Consider the following 26,836-nt stretch of genomic DNA (forward strand, 5'->3'; position numbering starts at 1 on the left):
AATCCTTTGGGTCTCAGACTGAGACTATTTTCTAGGTTTGTTGGGCTACTATACATAACTACCACAAACATGGTAATTTTAATAAATAAGAAATCTGTACTTTTTAAGTTCTGTAGTGCAGAAATCAGAAATCGAGGTATTGGCAGGGTCACACTTCCTCCAGTGATTCTTAATGGGGAGGGGAGTTCGTTTCTTCTTTCAGCTTCTGTTGACTCCTAATGTTTCTTGGCTTATGGGTACATAACTCCAGTCTCTGCTTTACATAGTGTTCTTTTTGTGTCTTTTCTTCTCTTTCCTATGAGGATATACATCATTGGATTTAGATAACTCACCTAGAGATTCCTACTTATGTCTGAAGATACTTTTCCCAAAAGAGGTTACATTCACAAGTTCCGTGGACTAGGATATGGACATATCTTTTTTGGGGTCGCCATTCAGCTCACTACAGGGTATATAGTTACTTACTATCTTCTGTTTAGTCTTTTGATGTATGTTTTGCTTATCTGAAATATAGTAAGATTCATTTTTTCTGTTTATGCTAAATTTTAGGGTTCCCCATCTATATTTGATCATGAATATGTAGAATTTTTAACATCCTTTAACAAATAATAAATGAATAAAGAGTTACAAATCATGCTAGCTATTATTAAGGAAATGGACAAGTGTTTGGGAAAGAACAATGAGATGCACCATGTTTACTTAAATTGAGAGCCAGGAAATACTTACTTGAATCACTGACCTGTAAACTGAGATTGGAAGAATGAGAAGGAACTATCAGGAGAAAGGGGTAAATAAAAGTTCTAGTAGATGAAAAAGCATGTATCTGATATGGGAAAAGAGGGCAGTGGGTGGTACATTTTGGGCAGGAATGGACACGAAATAAGTGAATTTGCAAGGAAACCAGGGGCTAGGAAGTGTAATTTGTTTAAACTGTAGAGATTAAAAAACCAGCAAAGGTTATAGGCAGAAGAGTGTCACGTTTATAGTTGTATTTTTTAAAGGATTGTACTGATTGCTATGTGAAACAGAATGTTAAGGTAAAAGCAGAGAGAGTAGTAGTAACAAATCTATCTGTTCCAGTATATAATAACTGATTTAGAACCATGAGATAATGTTGAGTCATAGACAAATGATAGTGGTGAAAAAGAGAAAAGTGGATAGATTTGAGATACATTTTGGATAGAATCAGCAAGACTAGCTTTTGGATTGAATCCAGTTGGGTAGAAAATTTTAGAATTAGGGTTATGGAAGTATTCAAAGTTGACTTCCAAGTTTTTTTGCTTGAGAACCTGGAAAAAAAATTGGAAATGATTTAGACAGTAAGAATCAAGATCTCCTTATTATGTTTGAGATGCTTTTGTTATGCAGGTGGAAATGTCAAGTAGATGCTTGGATATGCAGGTCTTAAGTGGGAAATGGGATCTTAAACTTCCTAACTGTCCCTGTGGGCATTGCTTTAATTTTATGCCTTCCTATTGCAGGCCAAGATTCTCTACCTTTGTGGTATCTCCCCATTTATACCCTGTAAACTTGAGCAGAATGGCAGGACTCGGCCAAATACAATTTCGAGGCATTGGGCAACATGGACTAGAGATGATCTCTAGGCCCACATATTATTCCAGTTCATTCTTTCTAGTACCATTTTCCTGTAAACCACTTTTAATATATAATTTTGCTGTTTTAAGCATAGCTTTATTTTGGACATTGTCAGAGTAAGGGACACTGCCACTATTACACTAAAAAGTATTAGGCTTTTTTGTGTCCCATCTGAACCTGACTTAACCATAGGACGCCATTCTAGTGAATTTTGTTCCCTGGGACTGGTAGGGGTGGGTATGTGTATGTGTATGTTTTATTTTTATAGAATATTTAATCTGTACTCTGTGGTTGATTTGGAGTATCTATCAATTTTTATTCCAGCTTCATAATTCTAGTATTTTTATGTTCTATATATTTTGTAGAATTAATTTTCCAAAATCATTTTACATGTTTTTTTCATTTCCCATAATTACTGTTATAGATATATTGTAGACAAGATTATGGACACAATTTGTTGTGCTTATTTGTAAATGCTTTCTATTATTCTTAATTATTTTTCATTATAGAAAAGAATCATGATCTTTAAAGAAGGGCCAATCTGTCCTTCTTATTATGTTTTTTTCCCCTAACAAGAGTGTATTATTATTCTCTTAATTTCCCACCTTATTAAGTACCTGTTGCAAGAAAGCATTGTGCTAATTTTGAGAGTTGGCAGGGGGTATACACAATTGGATTAACAAAATGAAAAAAGCAAAACATGTTATGAGATAAAATTGGGATAAAATAGTAGAAGCTTATAATTAAAATAATATGTTTTTGAGAAGTAAAGAGTTTTTAATGTGAGATATCAGTTTCTCATCAATTTATTGTTTACCTTTTTAAAACATATTTTATTCCCTTTGTCTTTATTTTTCCAAGGGTCACACAGCAATGCTTCATACTGGCTCATGGCATCCCAAAATAAAGGGAGAATTTATGACTTGCTCAAATGATGCGTGAGTATCGTTGATAATTTACCTAATTCAGTATTTTTCAACAGTAAAAGAAACAGTATAAGGAATCTGATATTTATATATTCTTATTCTTAACTTTGGTTTTAGCTTTGGTTTTAGTATAAGGTTTAATTAAATAAATATGAACACTATGAAAATGAGAGTTGATATGAATCCCAGTAGAATTTTATCACAGAACATAAAGGATCAGATTTATATAATTAAATAACTTTGAAACTGTAGTAATAATTTCTTGCTTCTTACAGTAAAGATTTATCTATGGGCTGGGATTCTGGCTTAGTGGTAGAATGCTCGCCTAGCACGTGCCAGGCCCTGGGTTTGATTCTCAGCACCACATAGAAATAAATAAATAAAATAAAGATATTGTGTCCGACAACCACTAAAAAATAAACAATAAAAAAAGGTTTATCTATCTGAAATGATACTAAGTTGGGCTTTTTTCAACCATAATTCTATGTGAATTCAGTGAACTTTTAACCATACACTTCCATTACACACACACACACACACACACACACACACACACAACCACCTTTTAAAGAAAAATGACAGTAATAAATTAGGGTGATTTTTAGTTTGATTTACCTTTTTCTGACCTTTTGTCTCTGAGAAAAGTAATTAACAGAGAGTTAAGCTCTGGAAGATCAGTTAGATACTTGGTTCATTCACCATGTATAGCATGTTCACTGTGTGCAAGTACACTGTCAGTGAAGTTTCTGACTACATGGAAGTGAGTGCTAGAAGACAGAGAAGGTATAGAAACACCAAAATTCAATAATACAGTATTTTTTAAAAATTTCAAACTTTTCTTTTAAAAATGTTTTTGGAAGTACATTATAGTTCTACATAATTGTTGGTTTTATTTTGACATAATCATATATGCATGGAATATAATTTGCTCCATTTCAGTCCCTAATACTGCTTCCTTTTCTCCCCTCAGTTTTTTCTCTGTTCTCATTCTTCTACTCCACTGATCTGCTTTCTATGTTAATGGTATTCCCCCCCACACATTTTTTTCCTCCTTATGTTGCTCTAGCTTCTGTATATGAAAGAGTACATTTGACCTTTGACTTTCTGAGTCTGGCTTATTTCACTTAGCATGATATTCTCCAATTCCATCCATTTATCAACAAATGCCATAATTTCATTCTTCTTTATGGCTGAATAATACTCCATTGTGTTTATGTACCAAATTTTCTTTATGTATTCAACTGTTGCCAGGTACCTGGACCGGTTCTATAAGTTGTCTGCAGTGAATTGCACTGCTACAAACATTGATGTACCTGTATCACCATAGTATGCTGGTTTTAGTTCTTTTGGATAAATACCAAGGAGTGGGATAGCTGGGCTGTGTGGTCATTCTATTTCTGCTCTTTTGAGGAATCTCCATACTGCTTTCCAGGGTGGTTGTATTAATTTACAGTCTTACCAACAATGTATGAGTCCTTTTTCCCACACTCTCACCAGCATTTATTATTATTTATATTCTCGGAGATTGCCATTCTAACTGGAGTGAGATGAAATCTCAATGTAATTTAGATTTGTGTTTCTCTGATTGCTAGAGATGTTGAACATTTTTTTTTTTATATTTCTTGGCCATTTGTATTTCCTCTTTTGAGAAGTGTATGTTTAGTTCATTTGCCCATTTATTGTTTGGGTTATTTGGTGTGTGTGTGTGTGTGTGTGTGTGTGTGTGTGTGTTAAGTTTTTTAAGTTCTTTATAAATTCTGGACATTAATCCCCTTGTCAGACGAGTAGGTGGCAAAGATTTTCTCCCATTCCATAGGCTGTCTCTTCAAATTTTTAACTGTTTTCTTTGCTGTGCAGAAACTTTTTAATTTGATGCTGTCCCACTTCTTAATTCTTCATTTTGTTTCTTGAGTTTTAGGGGTCTTGTTAAGGAATTCAGTATCTGTGAGGATCTTGGAGGGATGACCCCATTTTTTTTTCCTAGCAGTTGCAAAGTTTCTGGTCCAATTCCTAGGTTTTGATCCACTTCGGATTGATTTTTTGTGGAGGGTGAAAGACATTGGTCTAGTTTCATTCTTCTACATATAGTTAAATGTAGTAATTAGTGTTAAGAATTCAGTTTAAGCAAAAGAATAGACCAAATAAGAGAAAAAGAACACATAGGACAGTGAAAGCTTCTGAGGAAGTCACCCTGCAGGTGAGACCTAAATCATGCAAAGGAGACCACCACAGGGAAAGAGCTTTCCAGGCCAAAATGAAGCATATTTAGAAACCTTAAGATGAGAATGCAATGAAACATGTTTGAGGGAAAGAAATACCAGGGAAGTTGATTTTGGGGGGCTGTTGGGAAGGGTGAGAATGATAGGAAATGAGTTTGGAGAGGAAGGCAAGGACCAGTCATATAGGATGTTGTAGGTTAAACGAAAAAGGCTAGGATTTTTTTTTTTTTAAAGAGAGAGTGAGAGAGAGAGAGAGAGAGAGAGAGAGAGAGAGAGAGAGAGAGAATTTTAATATTTATTTTTTAGTTCTCGGCGGACACAACATCTTTGATTGTATGTGGTGCTGAGGATCGAACCCAGGCCGCACGCATGCCAGGCGAGCGCGCTACCGCTTGAGCCACATCCCCAGCCCCAAGGCTAGGATTTTAATGTAATGATAAGAGAAGCCATTGAAGAATACCCAATCTTTTTCATAATATTGAAAATTTAATCAATAGGAATGGTCTCTCTACATTTTGTTAACATTTCTCAATGAATTACTACTGAGATAATAGCTAATAATAGTTAATATTCATTGAGTACTTCTATGAGCCAAAAGTGTTCAGTACACTTTATGTATGCTAAGCATTGTCCTATTTTTTCCTCATAGCAATGTGGTTTGTAGGCAGTAGTGTTATTGTGTATTCCAAATGAAGATCTGATTGTGACTTTTCCAAGGACATGATTCTAAGTGGCTGAGCCAGAATGTATATGTACTGTGAATGGCTGTACACAAGTTTGTGAGTGGTGATCACAAAGATGATGGTGATTGACTTATAGATACAGGTACTACAGGGCACAAATCACTTTTATATAAGGAATGGATATAAAACCTCATCTTATAAAGAATACTCCGCAAAATGCTTCCTATCAGAGGACAGATTTCCTTTGCCTTGGAGTTCTCCTACAGAGCACTGCTGTGATGATACTTGCACATTACCTGATTATGAGGAGGATCATGAAAAGAACTTGTGGTAGTGAGTGGGTCTTTATGCTCTCCAGGAAACTCTAATTGCTTTGAGAGGCATGGGGTTATTCTGGCTGTGCTGGAAGAATGACGTGATATAATTAGTAGTAAACAATATTTACAGGTCCATGGATGGTTCCATAGTTCCTCTTAGAACCTGGGAGTTGGTGTGGGTCTCCCTAACACATTCCTAAGTAAAACACTAAACAAAGAGAACAGTGTGCTGCTTTAAATAAAAGGTCATTTTTTTTTTATCTCCAAGATGTCATTAGCATAAATGGGACTGGATATTATATTCCTGTTTCCAGATTTCTTTTAGGTGAGCTAAAAAGATAACTTTTGTCAAGTTTTGTTATCTTTGTAGAGTTTGCTATTCTTTTCTAATTTTCTATAGTAACTCACTGTGAAATGTTTGTGCATTTTAAAGGTTTTAGTGAGGAGGAGAAAGTAGAAAATTGGCTTCTTCCACAGTCAGGGGAGAGAGGAAATACAGATGAATAGCAATTAAAAAAATCAAGAAAAGAAAACAGGTAGGCACAGAGCAAGTGGATTTAGGATAGAGTGAAAGGAGGAACCACTGGCTGTGACCATTTGTGAAAAATGACTGAATAAGTCTTTGAGGGATTGGATTGTGTAACAGCTGGTAAAATATAAGAACCAGAGACTTTTTAAAAGATCAAGAGCTGAGTGGATATAGCTCAGCAGTAGAGTGCTTGGCTCTCATGCACTCAGATTTGATCTCCAGAATTGCCAAACTAACCAACCAACCAACCAACCAACCAACCCACTAACCAACCAGAAAACCACAGTTAGACCTAATTTTTACTAGTCTTCCATGGTCTGGGACAACGTCAGGCTGTACGTGTAGTATTAAAAACATTAGCTGGGCATGATGATGACCGCATGTAATCCAAATGACTCAAGAGGCTGAGGCAGGAGGATCACAAGTACAAAGCCAGCCTCAGCAACTTAGGGAGGCCCTACGCAACTTAGGGAGACTCCCATCTCAAAATAAAAAAATAAATAAAAAGGTCTGTGGATGTGGCTCAGTGATTAAGTTACCGTGGGTTCATTCCTCAGTACAAACAAACAAACAAACACCATTCACTGGCAATGATGACATGTAGGTAAAGGAAACAGAGAGGAAGGGTTGTCAATACTACTTGCTCAGAAGATTCTGGGGAAATCTTCCCATGAGAGTTTGAAACATGTGTATCCGTAGGCCCAGGTTAGGCCCAGCAATGCCCTGTTAACCCACCCAGGAGCCCAGGCCTAGCACACCTCCATCTTGGGACACTGCAGCCATTGCCATAACCCTCCCCACGCAGTATCCTTCACCTTGGGATAACAGACAGGGCCTGGAGGCAACTGCATCTCGGAATAGGCCGCCCAAAGCCATTGTAAGGCCTATTCTTTCAGCCCCATCTCTGAAAGTGGTTGCCTTCATCTTGGGATACCCTCCACTGCTGTCTTGAGTTACCTCCGCTGTTGCCGCCACTACCTTTAGTTGCAGTAGCATCCATCGTGGGACATTGGCTGGGGACTTGAAGCTCAATACCAAAGTGAGGTACAGGTAATCTTCAGAGGTACTACAGGGTTATAGGGTAAAAACTGTAATACCTGAGATCTGCATTGCAAGATAGGAAGACACATAAACAAAATGAAAAACAAGGGAAGAAAGTGCTCCAAACAAATCAAGATACAACAATAATAGAATCCATGGACAGCGCAGTTGATGAAATATCAGGAAAGGAGTTCAGAATGTACATAATTAAAATGATCTATAAATTAAAGAATGACCTAAGTGAGCAAATACAGGAAAAAGTTGATCACTCCAACAAAAAGATAAGAGAGCAAATACTGGCAACCATTGATCACACCAACAAAGAGATAAGGGAGCAAATACAGATAGCAAAAGATTACTTCAAGATAGAGATGGAGATTCTGAAAAAAAGAAAAGTCAGAAATCCTTGAAATGAAGGAAACAATAAACAAAATAAAAAACTCAATAGAAAGCATCACCAACAGACTAGATCACATGGAAAACAGGACATCAATTAATGAAGACAAAATATACAATCTTGAAATAAAGTTGACCACACAGTGAAGATGGTAAGAAACCATGAATAGAATACCCAAGAATTATGGGATAGCATCAAGAGACCAAATCTAAGAGTTATTCGGGCAGAGGAGGCAGAGATATTCAACCCAAAGGAATACACAAGCTCTTCAATGATATAATAACAGAAAATTTCCCCCAAATGAAGAATGAATTGGAAAATCAAATACAAGAGGCTTACAGGACACCAAATATACAAAATTACAACAGATCTACACCAAGCCACATTATAATGAAAATGCCTAACTTACAGAATAAGGATAGAATCTTAAAGGCCGCAAGAGAGGAATCAGATCACATTTGGGGGGAGACCAATTTGGATCTCAGATTTTTCAACCCAGACCTTCAAAATTCTGGAGCAGCATATTCCAAGCTCTGAAAGAAAATGGATGCCAACCAAGAATCTTATATCCAGCAAAATTAACCTTCAGATTTGATAATGAAATAAAAACCTTTATGATAAACAAAAGTTAAAAGAATTTACAGTGAGGAAGCTTACACTACAGAGCATTTTCAGCAAAATATTCCAAGAAGTGGAAATGAAAAGCAACAACGAAAATCAGCAAAGGGAGGAACTACACTAAAAGAAAGGCCAATCAAAGGAGAAACCAAGTCAAGGTAAAAACAAAAAATAAACCAAAATGTCCAGGAATACAAATAATATTTCAATAATAACCCTAAATGTGAATTACCTAAAATCATCAATTAAAAGACATAGACTAACATATTGGAATAAAGTAAAAAGACCCAACAGTATGTTTCCTTCAAGAGTCTCATCTCACAGGAAAAGACATTCACAGACTGAAGGTGAAAGGGTGGAAAAAATGTACCACCCACTTGGACCATGTAAACAAGCAGGGGTTTCCATTCTCATATCAGATAAAGTGGCCTTCAAACCAAAGCTAGTGAATGACATTTTATACTGCTTAAAGGATTCATACATCAACAAGACATAACAATCACAAATATCTATGCCTCAAACAATGGGTCATCTGTACATATCAAACAAACTGTTCTCAGCTAAAAGAACCAAATAGGCCACAACACAGTAATACTGGGTGACTTTAATGTACCTCTCTCACCATTGGATAGATCTTCCAAACAAAAACTAAACAAAGAAATTATAGAACTCAATAATACAATCAATATTTTAGACTCAACAGACATATATAGAATATTCCATCCATCAACAAGTGAATACACTTTCTTCTCAGCAGCACATGGATAATTCTCCAAAATAGACCATATGTTATGCCATAAAGCAAGTCTTAGCAAATACAAAAAAAAAAAAAAAAAGATTCTACTCTACATTCTATCTGACCATAATGGAATGAAATTAGAAATCAATGATAAAATAAAAAATAGAAGCTACTTCAACACCTGGAGACTAAATAATATGCTATTGAATGATACATGATAAGAGAAGACATCAGGGAGGAGATAAAAAAAATTCTTAGTGGTAAATGAGAATTCTGATACAACTTATCAAAATCTCTGGGATGCTATGAAGGCAGTGCTAAGAGGGAAAGTTTATTGCATTAAGCTTATTCATTAAATGACCTGACATGACAACTCAAAGCCCTAGACAAAGAACAAACTAACACCAAAAGTAGTAGAAGATAGGAGATAATTAAAATCAGGGCAGAAATCAATGAAATTGAAACAAAAGAAACAATTAAAAAAATTGGCCAAAAATACCTGGTTCTTTAAAAAATAAATAAAATTGACAGACCCTTAGGCACCCTAAAGAAAAGAAGGAAAGATAAAACTCAAATCATTAAAATTTGTGATAAAAAAGGTAATATCACGATAGACACTATTGAAATGCAGAAGACAATTAGAAACTATTTTGAGAATTTATACTCCAGTAAAATAGAAAACCTTGAAGGCATACACAAATTTCTAGAGGCATATGATCAACCCAAACTGAGTCAAGAGGACATACACAATTTAAACAGATCAATTTCAAACAAGGAAATAGAAGACGCCATCAAAAGCCTACCAACAGAGAAATGCCGGGACCAGACAGATTCACAGCTGAGTTCTACAAAGAAGAATTAATACCAATACTTCTCAGATTATTCCATGAAATAGAAAAGGAAGGAACCTTTCCAAACTCATTCTATGAAGGTAGTGTCATCCTGATACCAAAACCAGGCAGAGACACATCAAGGAAAGAATACTTTGGGGAAAAGATAGCCTCTTCAACAGATGATGCTGGGAAAACTGGAAATCCATATGCAGCAAAATGAAACTAAACCCCTGTCTCTCACCATGCATAAAACTCAACTCAAAGTGGATCAAGGACCTAGGAATTATCCCAGTGATCCTGCGCCTAGTAGAGGAAAAATGTAGTTCCAAATCTTCATTACATCAGATTAGGCCCCAACTTCCTTAACAAGACTCCTGAAGCATAAAAATTAAATCAAGAATTAATAAATGGGATGGAATCAAACTAAAAAGCTTCTTTTCAGCAAAAAACACAATCAATGAAGTGAAGAAAGAGCCTACATTTTGGTAGCAAATTTTTGCCACATGCCCATCAGATAGAGCTCTAATCTCCAGGATATATAAAGAACTCAAAAAACTTAACACCAAAAATCAAACATCCCAATCAGTAAATGGGCTAAGGAGCTGAACAGACACTTCTCAGAGGAAGATATACAATTGATCAACAAATATATGAAAAAATGTTCAAAATCTCTAGTAATTAGAGAAGTGCAAGTCTAAACTTCTCTAAGATTTCATCTCACACCAGTCAGAATAGCAGTTATCAAGAATACAGACAACAATAAGTATTGGTGAGTATGTAGGGGGAAAAGGCACATTCATACATTGGTGGTGGGACTACAAATTGGTGTAACCAATCTTGAAAACAGTAAGGAGATTCCTTAGAAAACTTGGATTGGAACCACCATTTGACCCAGCTATCCCACTCCTGGATCTATACCCACAGGACTTAATGCAGCCACATCAATGTTCATAGCAGCTCAATTCACAATAGCTAAACTGTGGAAACAACCTAGATGTCCTTCAGTAGATGAATGGATAAAGAAACTGTGGTATATATACACAATGGAATATTTCTCAGCATTAAAACAGAATAAAATCATGGCATTTTCAGGTAAATGGTTAGAGTTAGAGAATATCACGATAAGTGGAGTAAGCCAATTTAAAAAAAAAACAAAGGCCAAATGTTTTCTCTGATAAGTGGATGCTAATTCATAATTCTGGGAGGTGCATGAGAAAAATAGAGGAACTTTTATTTGGCAAAGGGGAGGAGGCACTGGGGTGGGAAAGATGGTGAAATGAGATAGATATCAATATCTTAGTTACATGTATGACTGCACATATGGTGGGATGCTACATTGTGTAAAACCAGAGTAATGAAAAATTGTGCTCCAGTTGTATACAATGAATCAAAATGCATTCTGTTGTCAGGTATACCTCATTAAAATCAATTAATTAAGTAATTAAAAAATTAAAGGTGACTCAGTGGTTAAATGCACATGGATTCAATCATTGGCATGCATAAATGAATAAATGAATAAATAAATAAACAAAACACAGGTGACTAGAAAAAAAAAGAAATATATGTATTGGTGTACATTAATTTTGTGGAGAAGTTGGAAATTAATGAAACAATATGAACTTATTGAAGAATATAGGGAAATTCTAATTTAGATCCTCAAAGATATTACCATTTAGAGTAGGCAAAATATATAGTGAATGATTGTGAGATTATTTTATGTTCCATGAAATACATATTTGGAAATATTAAAATCTAGTCAGTTTAGTTTATTTTGAACAACTGAATGTCATGAAATGTCAATATTATGAGAGAAATGATAGTGGGCTGCTCTGAATGAAAGGATCATGGCATATAATTTGTGAAGGAAAGTCAGGAAGAAAGGACCAAAAATAGCAATAAAGAGACATTTTTGGTACAGTTGGGATGATATGGTATCAAAAGTGGCAACAGTTGTTTGTCTTTCAGTATGAAGAAATTGATGCCTTTTTTCCTACCCTGAATCTGAGCTAGCCAACAAAATGTGGCCAAAATGATGGTGTGTAGTTTCTGAACATAACCGTTTGAAGAGTTCTTGTATGTGTCCATTCCCTTGCAACTATGGCATTGCTATCTGTTGAAGCCTTGGCTACCTTTCTCTAGGATGAACGATCCTATAAAAAACAGTTTAGTTGTCCCATCTCAGGCCATACTAAATTAGTTTACAGCCGGCCAACTCCCAACCTTGTGACAGAGCTCAGCCTAGATCAGCAGAATCCACCACAGACACTTGAGTTAATCCAGCTGGAGAGAACCAGCTGAATGCTGAACTCATAAGCACTAATAATGTTTCGGTTTGGATGTCAGGTATCCCCCAGAAGCTCACGTGTGATTCAATGCAAGAAGGTTCAGAGGAGAAATGATTGGGTCATAGGAGTCTTAATCCAATCAGTGAATTAATCCCCCCATAGGGGATAGGGTTTAACTGAGTGGTAATTGATGTGTAATTGAGGAGGTGGGAATTGGGATGTGACTTGGGGTATCTTTTTTATCTGGCAATTGGAGAGACCTCTCTCTTACCATGATGTGAGCTGCTTCCTTGTGTCACACTCTCTGGCCATGATGTTCAGCCTCACCTCGAGCCCTGAGGAATGGAGCCGGCCTTCTATGTACTAAGACCTCTGAGTGAGCCCTCAAATAAACTTTTTGTCCTCTACAGTTCTGGTCAGGTCCTTTAGTCCCAGAAACAAAAAAGCTGACTATAACAAGTATCCTGTTTTTCTAAGCCATTGAATTTTGGAGATGATTTATTATGTACCAGATGTAAAATGATACAGATGATTTTATTAGATTATGTTATATAAAAATATGGTGATGAAGAAAAATGGTTTTGTTCCTAGAAGACATGAGTTGGTGAATAGGAGTGAACAATAATGATATAAGAACTCACTTTTTTTATTATTAGTTGTTCAAAACATTACAAAGCTCTTGGCATATCGTATTTCATACATTTGATTCAAGTGGGTTATGAACTCCCATTTTTACCCCGTATACATATTGCAGATTCACATTGGTTCCACATCCACTGTTTTACATATTGCCATACTAATGTCTGTTGTATTCTGCTGCCCTTCTTATCCTCTACTATCTCCTCTCCTTCCCCTCCCCGCTCCTCCCATCTTCTCTCTCTAGCCCATCTACTGTAATTCCTTTCTCTCTCTTGTTTTTTCCCCCCTTTCCCTTCACTTCCTCTTAAATGTAATTTTGTATAACAATGAGGGTCTCCTTCCTTTACCATGCAATTTCCCTTCTCTCTCTCTTTCCCTCTCCCCTCTCGACCCTGTTTAATGGTGATCTTCTCATGCTCTTCCTCCCTATTCTGTTCTTAGTTGCTCTCCTTATATCAAAGATGACATTTGGCATTTGTTTTTTAGGGATTGGCTAGCTTCACTTAGCATAATCTGCTCTAGTGCCATCCATTTCCCTGCGAATTCCATGATTTTGTCATTTTTTAGTGCAGAGTAATACTCCATTGTGTATAAATGCCACATTTTTTTATCCATTCATCTACTGAAGTCATCTAGGTTAGTTCCACAGTCTAGCTATTGTGAATTGTGCTGCTATGAACATGAATGTGGCAGTATCCCTGTAGTACGCTCTTTTAAGGTCTTCAGGGAATAGTCCGAGAAGGGCAACAGCTGGGTCAAATGGTGGTTCCATTCCCAGCTTTCCCAGGAATCTCCATACTGCTTTCCAAATTGGCCGCACCAATTTGCAGTCCCACCAGCAATGTACAAGAGTACCCTTTTCCCCACATCCTCTCTAGCACTTGTTGTTTGACTTCATAATGGCTGCCAATCTTACTGGAGTGAGATGGTATCTTAGGGTGGTTTTGATTTGCATTTCTCTGACTGCTAGAGATGGTGAGCATTTTTTCATGTACTTGTTGATTGATTGTGTGTTACCCTCTGAGAAGTGTCTGTTCAGGTCCTTGGCCCATTTGTTGATTGGGTTATTTGTTTTCTTATTGTTTAATTTTTTGAGTTCTTTGTATACTCTGGATATTAGGGCTCTATCTGAAGTGTGAGGAGTAAAGATTTGTTCCCAGGATGTAGGCTCCCTATTTACCTCTCTTATTGTTTCTTTTGCTGAGAAAAAGCTTTTTAGTTTGAGTAAGTCCCATTTGTTGATTCTAGTTATTAACTCTTGTGCTATGGGTGCCCTATTGAGGAATTTGGAGCCGGACCCCACAGTATGTAGATCGTAGCCAACTTTTTCTTCTATTAGACACCGTGTCTCTGATTTGATATCAAGGTCCTTGATCCATTTTGAGTTAACCTTTGTGCATGGTGAGAGGAGGGGATTCAGTTTCATTTTGTTGCATATGGATTTCCAGTTTTCCCAGCACCATTTGTTGAAGATGCTATCCTTCCTCCATTGCATGCTTTTAGCCCCTTTATCAAATATAAGATAGTTGTCATTTTGTGGATTGGTTTCTGTGTCCTCTATTCTGTACCATTGGTCCACTCGCCTGTTTTGGTACCAGTACCATGCTGTTTTTGTCACTATTGCTCTGTAGTATAGTTTGAAATCTGGTATCGCTATACCGCCTGATTCACACTTCCTGCTTAGAATTGCTTTTGCTATTCTGGGTCTTTTATTTTTCCATATGAATTTCATGATTGGTTTATCTATTTCTACAAGAAATGCCGTTGGGATTTTGATTGGCATTGCATTAAACCTTTAGAGAACTTTTGGTAATATCGCCATTTTGATGATGTTGGTTCTGCCTATCCATGAATAGGGTATATTTTTCCATCTTCTAAGATCTTCTATTTCTCTCTTTAGGGTTCTGTAGTTTTCATTGTATAAGTCTTTCACCTCTTTTGTTAGGTTGATTCCCAAGTATTTTTTTTTTTTTTTAGGATATTGTGAATGGAGTGGTTGTCCTGATTTCCATTTCAGAGGATTTGTCGCTGATATACAGGAATGCCTTTGGTTTATGTTTGTTGATTTTATATCCTGCCACTTTGCTGAATTCATTTATTAGCTCTAATAGTTTCTTTGTAGACCTTTTTGGGTCTGCTAGGTATAGAATTATGTCATCAGCAAATAGTGATAATTTAAGTTCTTCTTTTCCTATTTTTATGCCTTTAATTTCTTTTGTCTGTCTAATTGCTCTGGCCAGTGTTTCGAGAACTATATTGAATAGAAGTGGTGAGAGAGGGCATCCCTGTCTTGTTCCAGATTTTAGAGGGAATGCCTTCAATTTTTCTCCATTCAGAATGATGCTAGCCTGAGGCTTAGCATAGATAGCTTTTACAATGTCGAGGTAAGTTCCTGTTATCGCTAGTTTTTCTAATGTTTTGAACATAAAGGGATGCTGTACTTTGTCGAATGCTTTTTCTGCATCTATTGAGATGATCATATGGTTCTTATCTTTGAGTCTATTGATGTGATGAATAACGTTTGTTGGTTTCCGTATATTGAACCATCCTTGCATCCCAGGGATGAATCCTACTTGATCAATTTTTTTTATGTGTTTTTGTATCCGGTTCACCAGAATTTTATTGAGGATTTTTGCATCTAGGTTCATCAGAGATATTGGTCTGTAGTTTTCTTTCTTTGAAGTATCTTTGTCTGGTTTCAGAATCAGGGTGATATTGGCCTCATAGAATGAATTTGGAAGAGCTCCCTCTTTTTCTGTTTCCTGAAATAACTTGAAAAGTATTGGTAATAATTCTTCTTTAAAGGTTTTGTAAAACTCCGCTGTATACCCATCCGGTCCTGGACTTTTCTTTGTTGGTAGTCTTTTGATTGCTTCTTCTATTTCATCCATTGATATTGGTCTGTTTAAATTGTGTGTATCCTCCTGACTCAGTCTGGGCAAATCGTATGATTTAAGAAATTTATCGATGTCTTCACTATATTCTATTTTATTGGAATATAGGTTTTCAAAATAATTTCTAATTGTCTTCTGTATTTCTGTAGCATCTGTTGTGATATTGCCTTTTTCATCCCGTATGTTAGTAATTTGAGTTCTCTCTCTTCTTCTCTTTGTTAGCATGGCTAAGGGTCTGTTGATCTTATTTATTTTTTCAAAGAACCAACTTTTAGTTCTGTCAATTTTTTCAATAGTTTCTTTTGTTTCCATTTCGTTGATTTCCGCTCTGATTTTAATTATTTCTTGCCTTCTGCTACATTTGCTATTGTTTTGCTCTTCCTTTTCTAGGGCTTTGAGATGAAATGTGAGCTCATTTATTTGTTGGTTTTTTTCTTTTTTTGAGGAATGACCTCCAGGCGATATATTTCCCTCTTAAAACCACTTTCACTGTGTCCCGTAGATTCCGATATGTTGTGTCTGTATTTTCATTTATCTCTAAGAATTTTTTGATTTCCTCCTTTATTTCTTCTGTAACCCATTGATCATTCAGTAACATATTGTTCATTTTCCATATGATGTAGGATTTTTCCTTCCTTCTTTTATCATTGATTTCCAGTTTCATTCCATTATGATCAGATAAAATGCATGGTATTATCTCCACCCCTTTATATTTACTGAGGGTTGCCCTATGGCATGGTCTATTTTTGAGAAGGATCCATGTGCTACTGAGAATAAAGTATATCCACTTGGTGATGGTTGATATATTCTATATATGTCAGTTAAGTCTAGGTTATTGAATGTGATATTGAGTTCTATAGTTTCTTTATTCAACTTTTGTTTAGAGGATCTGTCCAATGGTGAGAGAGGTGTGTTGAAGTCACCCATAATTATTGTGTTGTGCTCTATTTGATTCTTGAACTTGAGGAGAATTTGTTTTATGAACGTCTCAGCACCCTTATTTGGTGCATAAATATTGATAATTGTTATGTCTTGTTGGTGAATGGTTCCTTTTAACAGTATATAATGTCCTTCCTTATCCCTTTTGATTAACTTAGTCTTTTTTTTTTTTTTTTTTTTATCAGGTGGGGCATGGCTGGAGAAGGTGGGTTACTGGAGGTGTACCCTGAAAGGGTTCATCTTCCCCCAGGCCCCTTTTCACCCTCTGATTCTTTTTTAATTTTTAACATTTATTTTTTAGCTGTAGATGGACACAATACCTTTATTTTATTTTATTTTATTTTATTTTATTTTTTTATTGGTTGTTCACAACATTACAAAGCTCTTGACATATTATATTTCATACATTAGATTGACATAGGTTATGAACTCCCAATTTTACCCCAAATGCAGATTGCAGAATCACGTCAGTTACACATCCACAATTTTACATAATGCCATATTAGTGACTGTTGTATTCTGCTACCTTTCCTATCCCCTACTATCCCCCCTCCCCTCCCCTCCCATCTTCTCTCTCTACCCCATCTACTGTAATTCATTTCTCTCTTTGTTTATTTTCCCATTCCCCTCACAACCTCTTATATGTAATTTTGTTTAGCAATGAGTGTCTCCCTTCATTTCCATGCAATTTCCCTTTTCTCTCCCTTTCCCTCCCATCTCAAGTCTCTGTTTAATGTTACTCTTTTCTTCCTACTCTTCTTCCCTGCTCTGTTCATACTTGCTCTCATTATATCAAAGAAGACATTTGGTATCTGTTTTTTAGGGTTTGGCTAGCTTCACTAAGCATAATCTGCTCTAATGCCATCCATTTCCCTGAAAATTCTATGATTTTGTCATTTTTTATTGCTGCATAGTACTCCATTGTGTATAGATGCCACATTTTTTTTATCCATTCGTCTATTGAAGGGCATCTGGGTTGGTTCCACAGTCTAGCTATTGTGAATTGTGCTGCTATGAACATCGATGTGGCAGTGTCCCTGTAGCATGCTCTTTTAAGGTCTTCAGGGAATAGTCCGAGAAGGGCAATGGCAGGGTCAAATGGTGGTTCCATTCCCAGCTTTCCCAGGAATCTCCAAACTGCTTTCCAAATTGGCTGCACCCATTTGCAGTCCCACCAGCAATGTACAAGTGTACCCTTTTCTCCACATCCTCGCCAGCACTTGTTGTTGTTTGAATTCATAGTGGCTGCCAATCTTACTGGAGTGAGATGGTATCTTAGGGTGGTTTTGATTTGCATTTCTCTGACTGCTAGAGATGGAGAGCATTTTTTCATGTACTTGTTGATTGATTGTATATCCTCCTCTGAGAAGTGTCTGTTCAGGTCCTTGGCCCATTTGTTGATTGGGTTATTTGTTATCTTATTGTCTAGTTTTTTGAGTTCTTTGTATACTCTGGATATTAGGGCTCTATCTGAAGTGTGAGGAGTAAAAATTCGTTCCCAGGATGTAGGCTCCCTATTTACCTCTCTTATTGTTTCTTTTGCTGAAAAAAAACTTTTAAGTTTAATTAAGTCCCATTTGTTGATTCTAGTTGTTAACTCTTGTGCTATGGGTGTCCTATTAAGGAATTTGGAGCCCGACCCCACAATCTGTAGATCTGAGCCAACTTTATCTTCTATCAGACGCAGAGTTTCTGGTTTGATATCAAGCTCCTTGATCCATTTTGAGTTAACTTTTGTGCATGGCGAGAGAAAGGGATTCAGTTTCATTTTGTTGCATATGGATTTCCAGTTTTCCCAACACCATTTGTTGAAGATGCTATCCTTCCTCCATTGCATGCTTATAGCCCCTTTATCAAATATAAGATAGTTGTAACTTTGTGGGTTAGTCTCTGTGTCCTCTATTTTATACCATTGGTCCACCCGCCTGTTTTGGTACCAGTACCATGCTGTTTTTGTCACTATTGCTCTGTAATATAGTTTGAAATCTGGTATCGCTATACCGCCTGATTCACTCTTTCTGCTTAGAATTGCTTTTGCTATTCTGGGTCTTTTATTTTTCCATATGAATTTCATGATTGCTTTATCTATTTCTACAAGAAATGCCGTTGGGATTTTGATTGGCATTGCATTAAATCTATAAAGAACTTTTGGTAATATCGCCATTTTGATGATGTTAGTTCTGCCTATCCATGAACAGGGTATATTTTTCCATCTTCTAAGATCTTCTTCTACTTCTCTCTTTAGGGTTCTGTAGTTTTCATTGTATAAATCTTTCACCTCTTTTGTTAGGTTGATTCCTAAGTATCTTATTTTTTTTGAGGATATTGTGAATGGAGTGTTTTTCCTCATTTCCATTTCAGAAGTTTTGTTGCTGATATACAGAAATGCCTTTGATTTATGCGTGTTGATTTTATATCCTGCCACTTTGCTGAATTCATTTATTAGTTCTAGTAGTTTCTTTGTAGACCCTTTTGGGTCTTCTAGGTATAGAATCATGTCATCTGCAAATAGTGATAATTTAAGTTCTTCTTTTCCAATTTTTATGCCTTTAATTTCTTTCGTCTGTCTAATTGCTCTGGCCAGTGTTTCGAGAACTATATTGAATAGAAGTGGAGATAGAGGGCATCCCTGTCTTGTTCCGGATTTTAGAGGGAATGCCTTCAACTTTTGTCCATTCAGAATGATGCTAGCCTGAGGCTTAGCATAGATAGCTTTTACAATGTCAAGGTAAGTTCCTGTTATCCCTAGTTTTTCTAATGTTTTGAACATAAAGGCATGCTGTACTTTGTCGAATGCTTTCTCTGCATCTATCGAGATGATCATATGGTTCTTATCTTTAAGTCTATTGATGTGGTGAATAACATTTATTGATTTCCGTATGTTGAACCATCCTTGCATCCCAGGGATGAATCCTACTTGATCATGGTGCACTATTTTTTTGATGTGTTTTTGTATTCGATTCGCCAGAATTTTATTGAGGATTTTTGCATCTAGGTTCATTAGAGATATTGGGCTGTAGTTTTCTTTCTTTGAGGTGTCTTTGTCTGGTTTCGGGATCAGGGTGATGTTGGCCTCATAGAATGAATTTGGAAGAGCTCCCTCTTTTTCTATTTCCTGAAATAACTTGAAAAGTATTGGCATTAATTCTTCTTTAAAGGTTTTGTAAAACTCCGCTGTATACCCATCCGGTCCTGGGCTTTTCTTGGTTGGTAGTCTTTTGATGGCTTCTTCAATTTCATCTATTGATATTGGTCTGTTCAGATTGTCTATATCCTCCTGACTCAGTCTGGGCAAATCATATGACTTAAGAAATTTATCGATGTCTTCACTATCCTCTATTTTATTGGAATATAGATTTTCAAAATAATTTCTAATTGTCTTCTGTATTTCTGTAGCATCTGTTGTAATATTGCCTTTTTCATCCCGTATGTTAGTAATTTGAGTTCTCTCTCTTCTTCTCTTCGTTAGCATGGCTAAAGGTCTGTCGATCTTATTTATTTTTTCGAAGAACCAACTTTTAGTTTTGTTAATTTTTTCAATAGTTTCTTTTGTTTCAATTTCATTAATTTCCGCTCTGATTTTAATTATTTCTTGCCTTCTGCTACATTTGCTGTTGTTTTGCTCTTCCTTTTCTAGGGCTTTGAGTTGGAGTGTGAGCTCATTTATTTGTTGGTTTCTTCTTTTTTTGAGGAATGACCACCAGGCGATGAACTTTCCTCTTAAAACTGCTTTCATTGTGTCCCATAGATTCCGATATGTTGTGTCTGTATTTTTGTTTATCTCTAAGAATTTTTTGATTTCCTCCTTTATGTCTTCTGTAACCCATTGATCATTCAGTAACATATTGTTCATTTTCCATGTGATGTAGGATTTTTCCTTCCTTCTTTTATCCTTGATTTCCAGTTTCATTCCATTATGATCAGATAAAATGCATGGTATTATCCCCACCCCTTTATATTTACTGAGGTTTGCCCTATGGCATAATATATGGTCTATTTTTGAGAAGGATCCATGTGCTGCTGAGAAGAAAGTATATCCATTTGATGATGGTTGATATATTCTATATAAGTCAGTTAAGTCTAGGTTATTGATTGTGGTATTGAGTTCTATAGTTTCTTTATTTAACTTTTGTTTGGAGGATCTGTCCAATGGTGAGAGAGGTGTGTTGAAGTCTCCCATAATTATTGTGTTGTGGTCTATTTGATTCTTGAATTTGAGGAGAATTTGTTTTGTGAATGTCGCAGCACCATTGTTTGGTGCGTAAATATTGATAATTGTTATGTCTTGTTGGTGAATGGTTCCTTTTAACAGTATATAATGACCTTCTTTATCCCTTTTGATTAACTTAGTCTTGAAGTCGATTTTATTCGATATGAGGATGGCCACCCCTGCTTGCTTACGAGGACCATGTGCGTGGTATATTTTTTCCCATCCTTTCACCTTCAGCCTGTGTATGTCTTTTCCCATCAGATGTGTCTCCTGGAGGCAGCATATTGTTGGATTTATTTTTTTAATCCATGATACCAGCCTATGTCGCTTTATTGGAGAGTTTAAGCCATTAACATTCAGAGTTACTATTGATATGTGGTTTGAACTTCCATCCATGTTTGCTTGTTTATCCTTTTTTTAAAAAAAAAAAATTTAGTTTGTCTCTCCATGATTGTCTTTCCCCTTGCCCTCTGTCTTTACTGCGGCACTTCCCACTGATGGTTTTGGTTATTGTTTTTCATTTCTTCCTCGTGTAGTGTTTTGCTCAAAATGCTTTGCAATGCTGGTTTTCTGGCTGCAAATTCTTTTAACTTTTGTTTATCATGAAAGATTTTTATTTCGTTGTCATACCTGAAGCTTAATTTTGCTGGATACAGAATTCTTGGTTGGCATCCATTGTCTTTCAGTGTTTGAAATACATTGTTCCATGACCTTCTTGCTTTCAGTGTCTGTGATGAAAAATCCGTGGTTAACCGTATTGGTTTACCCCTAAATGTAATCTGTCTCCTTTCTCTTGTAGCTTTTAATATTTTCTCTTTGTTCTGTATATTGGATATCTTCATAACAATGTGTCTTGGCGTTGGTCTACTATGATTTTGTGTGCTCGGTGTCCTGTATGCATCTTCAATTTGTATATCTGTTTCCTTTTTTATTTCTGGAAAGTTTTCTGTAATTATTTCCTTCAGTAAGTTTCTCATTCCCTTGGTTTGAATCTCTGTACCTTCTTCTATCCCGATGACTCGCAAGTTCGGTTTCTTAATGTTATCCCATAATTCTTGGATGTTTTTCTCGTGATTTTTTACCAGCCTTTCTGAGTTGTTTAGACTCTTTTCAAGATGGTGTATTTTGTCTTCATTATCTGATGTTCTGGTTTCTACTTGCTCCACTCTGTTAGTGATACTCTCAATTGAGTTTTTAATTTGGTTTATCGTTTCCTTCATTTCTAGAATTATTGTTTGATTATTTTTTATAGACTCTATCTCCTGATAAAGATGCTTAACTTCTTCTTTTATCTGTTTGTGAAATGCATTCTCAATGTGTTCTTTCGCTGCTTGAATTTGCTGTCTTGTATCCTCTTTAAGGTTCCATTCCATCTGTCTTAGGTGTTCCTTGAGTTCTTTATATGACCATTTTTCTGATGACTCTAGGTCCTCCTGAATATTTAGGCTGTCCTGCGTTGTTTGTACTCCTTTTCTTCCTTGTTTTTTGAAGCTGCTCATGTTGTTTCTTGTTCTGTTTGACTGCTGAGTTACTGTTTACTCCTATAAATTAGTTTGATGCTTGGGAGGAAAGGTATTTGAAGGGAAGGGAAGAAGTCTCTAAAGAGAATGAGAGTAGGCAGGTAGAATTCAAGAAAAAAGGGGGGATAAGAAAAATGAGAAGACTAAAGAAGAAAAAGAATAGGAACTAAAAAAGAAAAAGATTTAAAAAAAATAATAATAATAATTTAAAAAATTTAAGTTAAAATTAGTAGAAAAAAAATTTAAAAAATATTTTGTAAAAAAAAAATTAATAAAACAACAAGAAAGAAAAAAATGAAAATGAAAGAAAAACCTAAATCAAAAAAAAAAAAAGAAAAAAAAAAAAGGAGAAAAGAAAAAGAAAAAAAAAACCTAATAACTGCAGTCTTAGAGTTTGATTAACTTCTCTTCCAGTAGATGGCGCTGTGCCCACCAGGTCAAGTTTCTCCTGTCAATACGCGGGAACCAATCACTGTGCAGCAGCTCCTCCCAGACTGGGCGAGTCTCCAATCCTGAGTGTCTAGGGCCTCCTCTTGTGTCTAGTCACTTCCCACTTTTTCTCTAGCCAGGCCCCTCTCACCACAATACTGGCTACACGCCAAGTCTGCTGCTCCCGGGAGCCCTGTTTTCATGAACGACTGGGCACACTCTTCCAGTTTGCCATTCCCTCAGACCCTAAGCTTGTAGAGTTTGGGGCTGAGAATCCTCAGCGGCTTTTACTTGCCCTCTGGTATCCACTTCCCGTAGGTGGTGCAAGAGGCCTCAGCAATCAGCCCAGGTGGGAGCGGTATTTCCGCTTGCGAGACCCGCACCACCTCTGATTCCCTCGGGCTGGCTGAAGCACTCACAAGAGAGCTGGGAGGTGCCCTTAGGGGAGAGCTGGGAGGGGCTCTTAGAGTTTTCCCGATGTGTGGAGAGGCAAGGCTATGGGATCACACACCTGTTTCAACAAAGTTATCTCCGCAGCAGTCTGATGACACGGTTTCCCTTTGCCGGGAGACTAATTCTACGGGTGGGTCCTTCTCTCCCAAGCCCCGTTTCAAACCTGTGGCCACTACTTATGAAGGCTCGGTAGGCATTTACCTTCGTAGGATGAGAAGGGCTGACCCGTTGTTTCAGCGGGATGAATTAATGCCGAGTCATAGCTGTTTGTCTGCGGGAAGCAGGTGACCGGGAGTTTGAATTCAGCGGGCCAGAGCTCAGTGCGTGTTCTCGGATCACTTGGATTTTAAATTGTCGCTCATCTTATCAGCTGTTTCATATAATTCGGCAGCTCAATCGCGCGGTGAAGCGTCTGCTCTGTGGTGCTCTGTGGGAGGCGGCGGCAGCGGCGGCGGCAGCAGCGGCGGCGGCCTTCGGGACCCCCGGGGAGGGGGTGCGGGTTGGGGGAGGGGAGGCGGCGCCTCAGGCCACGCGGTCCGGACACGCAGGAGAGCGGGCGGGGTGGGGGAAAGAAGTTGAGATCTAAATTTAGAGACTGAGCTTGGGAGGAGAGACGGCTGGGGAGAAAGAAGCAAGGTGGAAAGGCGGAGAGGAGAAGGGGAGGGAGAAGTAGAAGGGGTTGATGGAGCCGGGCGGCTCGGGCTGCAGCCTTACTGCTCGCGCTGAAGTCCTGCTGTACTCCCTTCACCTTGGCTGGATTAGTGGCTGATTCACTCCACCTAGGCCCTTATCATGACACGGTGCTGGGTTTTTGTCGACAGATCTCCTTTAATGATCTTTACCTCATCTTTTCAGACGCCGCGGCGCGGGGCTCAGAGCGGCTTACTCACTTCCCGCCGCCATCTTCTCTCTCCTTCGATTAACTTAGTCTTGAAGTCGATTTTATTTGATATGAGGATGGCCACCCCTGCTTGCTTACGAGATCTGTGTGCGTGGTATATTTTTTCCCAACCTTTCACCTTCAGCCTGTGTATGTCTTTTCCAATCAGTTGTGTCTCTTGGATTCAGCATATGGTTGGATTTGTTTGTTTAATCCATGTTACCAGCCTATGTCGCTTTATTGGAGAGTTTAAGCCATTAACGTTTAGAGTTACTATTGATATATGGTTTGTACTTCCAGTCATGTTTGATTATTTATCTTTTTTTTAAAATTTGGTTTGTTTCTCCATGATTAGCTCCCCCCCCCCCGCCCTCTGGCTTTACTGAGGTACTTCCCACTGTTGGTTTTGGTTATTGTTTTTCATTTCTTCCTCGTGTAGTGTTTTGCTCAAGATGCTTTGCAATGCTGGTTTTCTTGCTGCAAATTCTTTTAACTTTTGTTTATCATGAAAGATTTTCATTTCGTTGTCGTACCTGAAGCGTAATTTTTCTGGATACAAGATTCTTGGTTGGCATCCATTGTCTTTCAGTGTTTGAAATACGTTGTTCCAGGATCTTCCCGCTTTCAGCGTCTGTGATGAAAAATCTGTTGTTAATCTCATTGGTTACCCCTGAATGTAATCTGCCTCCTTTCTCTTGTAGCTTTTAATATTTTCTCTTTGTTCTGTATATTGGATATCTTCATAACAATGTTTCTTGGTGTTGGTCTGCTGTAATTTTGTATGCTCGGTGTCCTGTATGCATCTATAATTTGTACATCCGTTTCCTTTTTTATTTCTGGAAAGTTTTCTATAATTATTTCAATCAGCAGGTTGCTCATTCCCTTGGTTTGAACTTCTATACCTTCCTCTATCCCGATGACTCTTAAGTTTGGTTTTTTTATGTTATCCCATATCTCTTGGATGTTTTTCTCGTGATTTTTTACCAGCCTTTCTGAGTTGGCTAGACTCTTTTCAAGATGATATATTTTGTCTTCATTATCTGACGTTCTGGCTTCTACTTGCTCCACTCTGTTAGTGATACTCTCATTTGAGTTTTTAATTTGTTTTATAGTTTCCTTCATTTCTAGAATTATTGTTTGATTTTTTAAATAATCTCTATCTCCTGATAAAGATGATTATTTGCTTCTTTTATCTGTTTATGTAATTCATTTTCAATGTGCTCTTTCATTGTTTGAATTTGCTGTCTCGTATCCTCTTTAAGATTCCATTCGATCTGTCTAAGGTATTCCTTGAGTTCTTTATTTGACCATTTTTCTGATGCCTCTAGTTCCTCCTAAATATTTAGGCTGTCCTGCATTGTTTGTACTCCTTTTCTTACTTGATTTTTCATGCTGCTTATGTTACTTCTTGTTCTGTTTGACTGCTGAGTTACTGTTTACTCCTGTCACCACCGGTTTCAATGAAGTTATCTCCTCCGCTGCATTCTGGTGACGTCAGTTCTCTGCCATTTTGGTATCCCATGCAAATGGTGACAGTTTGTTCCCTTTGCCAGGTGACCAATGCAACGGGTGGGTCCTGAGTGGCTTTCCCAAGCCCCGTCTCAGTCCTGTGGCCACTGCCTATGAAGGCTTGGTTGGTATTAACCTCCGCAGGTTCAGAAGGGCCGACCAGTTGTTTCAGCGGGATGGTTTAGCGCTGAGTCACAGCGGTTTGTGAGACGCAGGCGAACAGGAGCCTGAGTTCAGCCGATCCGGGCTCGGTGTGTGTTCTGAGAGGTACACACATTTCGCCCTTGATCCACGTCAGCTCAGCATTGCCTAGTTATCCTGAGCAAACAGCATTTAGGCGGTTTAAGACTCCCTATGCCTGCACAGCTGAAGAGGTCAGAGACTTGATCTCTCCGCGCCCACCGCCATGTTGGATCTCCAAGAACTTACTTTTGAATGATATGGGGGTGGGTAGGTGGGTGAGGGAGGGAAGGAAGGAGAGATAGAGAGGGAGCTAGAAAGGGAGAATATGAATGAATATGTATATGGAGAGAGGTTGAGAATAGAGACATGGCAAATTCTTACTACATATGGTGTTCTTAGGAAAGTTATATAGGTGTTTATTGTACCATTTTAACTTTTTTGTAACTTTGAAGCATTTAAAAAAAAGTTAGGGAGATCCCCCCCTGCTTTTTGGTACCCGTGATTGAATCCAGAGGCAGTTAATCACTGAGCCACATCTCCAGCCCCCTTTTTTTTGTATTTTATTTGAAGGCAGGGTTTCACTGATCTGCTTCAGGTCTGGCTAAATTGCTGAGGTTGGCTTTAAATTTGTGATTCTCCTGCCTCAGCCTCCCTAGTTTCTGGAGTTACAGGTTTGCGCCACCATGCCCTGCTGATATTTTTTTAATATCTGTTCATATGGGTGTCATCTCCCACCTCCACCATTTTTTCTGTAAAAGCTGAATATAAGATGGAGAAAAAGGGAAATTGAAATTTATAGTTAATTGCATTTCACTTGGTTAAGTTTTTTTTCTTGGATATTTTTTAGTAAATTTTAATTTTTCTGCATATTGGAGTTGGTTTAGATTACAGGAATTCATTGGTAAGGGATTATACATTATATTATAGACTTCAGGATTTCCTGTGACTGCTAGGAACTGTTGGATGTTGATGGAGAAAGGGTTCTTTAGTCATCAGT

General features: G+C 37.4%; 1 protein-coding gene across 2 annotated transcripts in view; it reads left to right on the forward strand.

Annotated features, from left to right (window-relative positions):
* WDR70 (WD repeat domain 70) overlaps positions 1 to 26,836 on the forward strand; it is a 335,155-nt gene that overhangs the window by 127,209 nt on the left and 181,110 nt on the right. For both annotated transcript variants that reach the window (XM_081284615.1, XM_081284616.1), the window contains exon 10: positions 2,458 to 2,534. In XM_081284615.1, coding sequence (XP_081140741.1) covers positions 2,458 to 2,534 — 77 coding nt within the window. The remainder of the gene's footprint in view (positions 1 to 2,457; positions 2,535 to 26,836) is intronic.

Source organism: Spermophilus citellus (assembly GCF_964194105.1).
Source record: "Spermophilus citellus genome assembly, chromosome: 1".
NCBI lineage: Eukaryota > Metazoa > Chordata > Mammalia > Rodentia > Sciuridae > Spermophilus > Spermophilus citellus.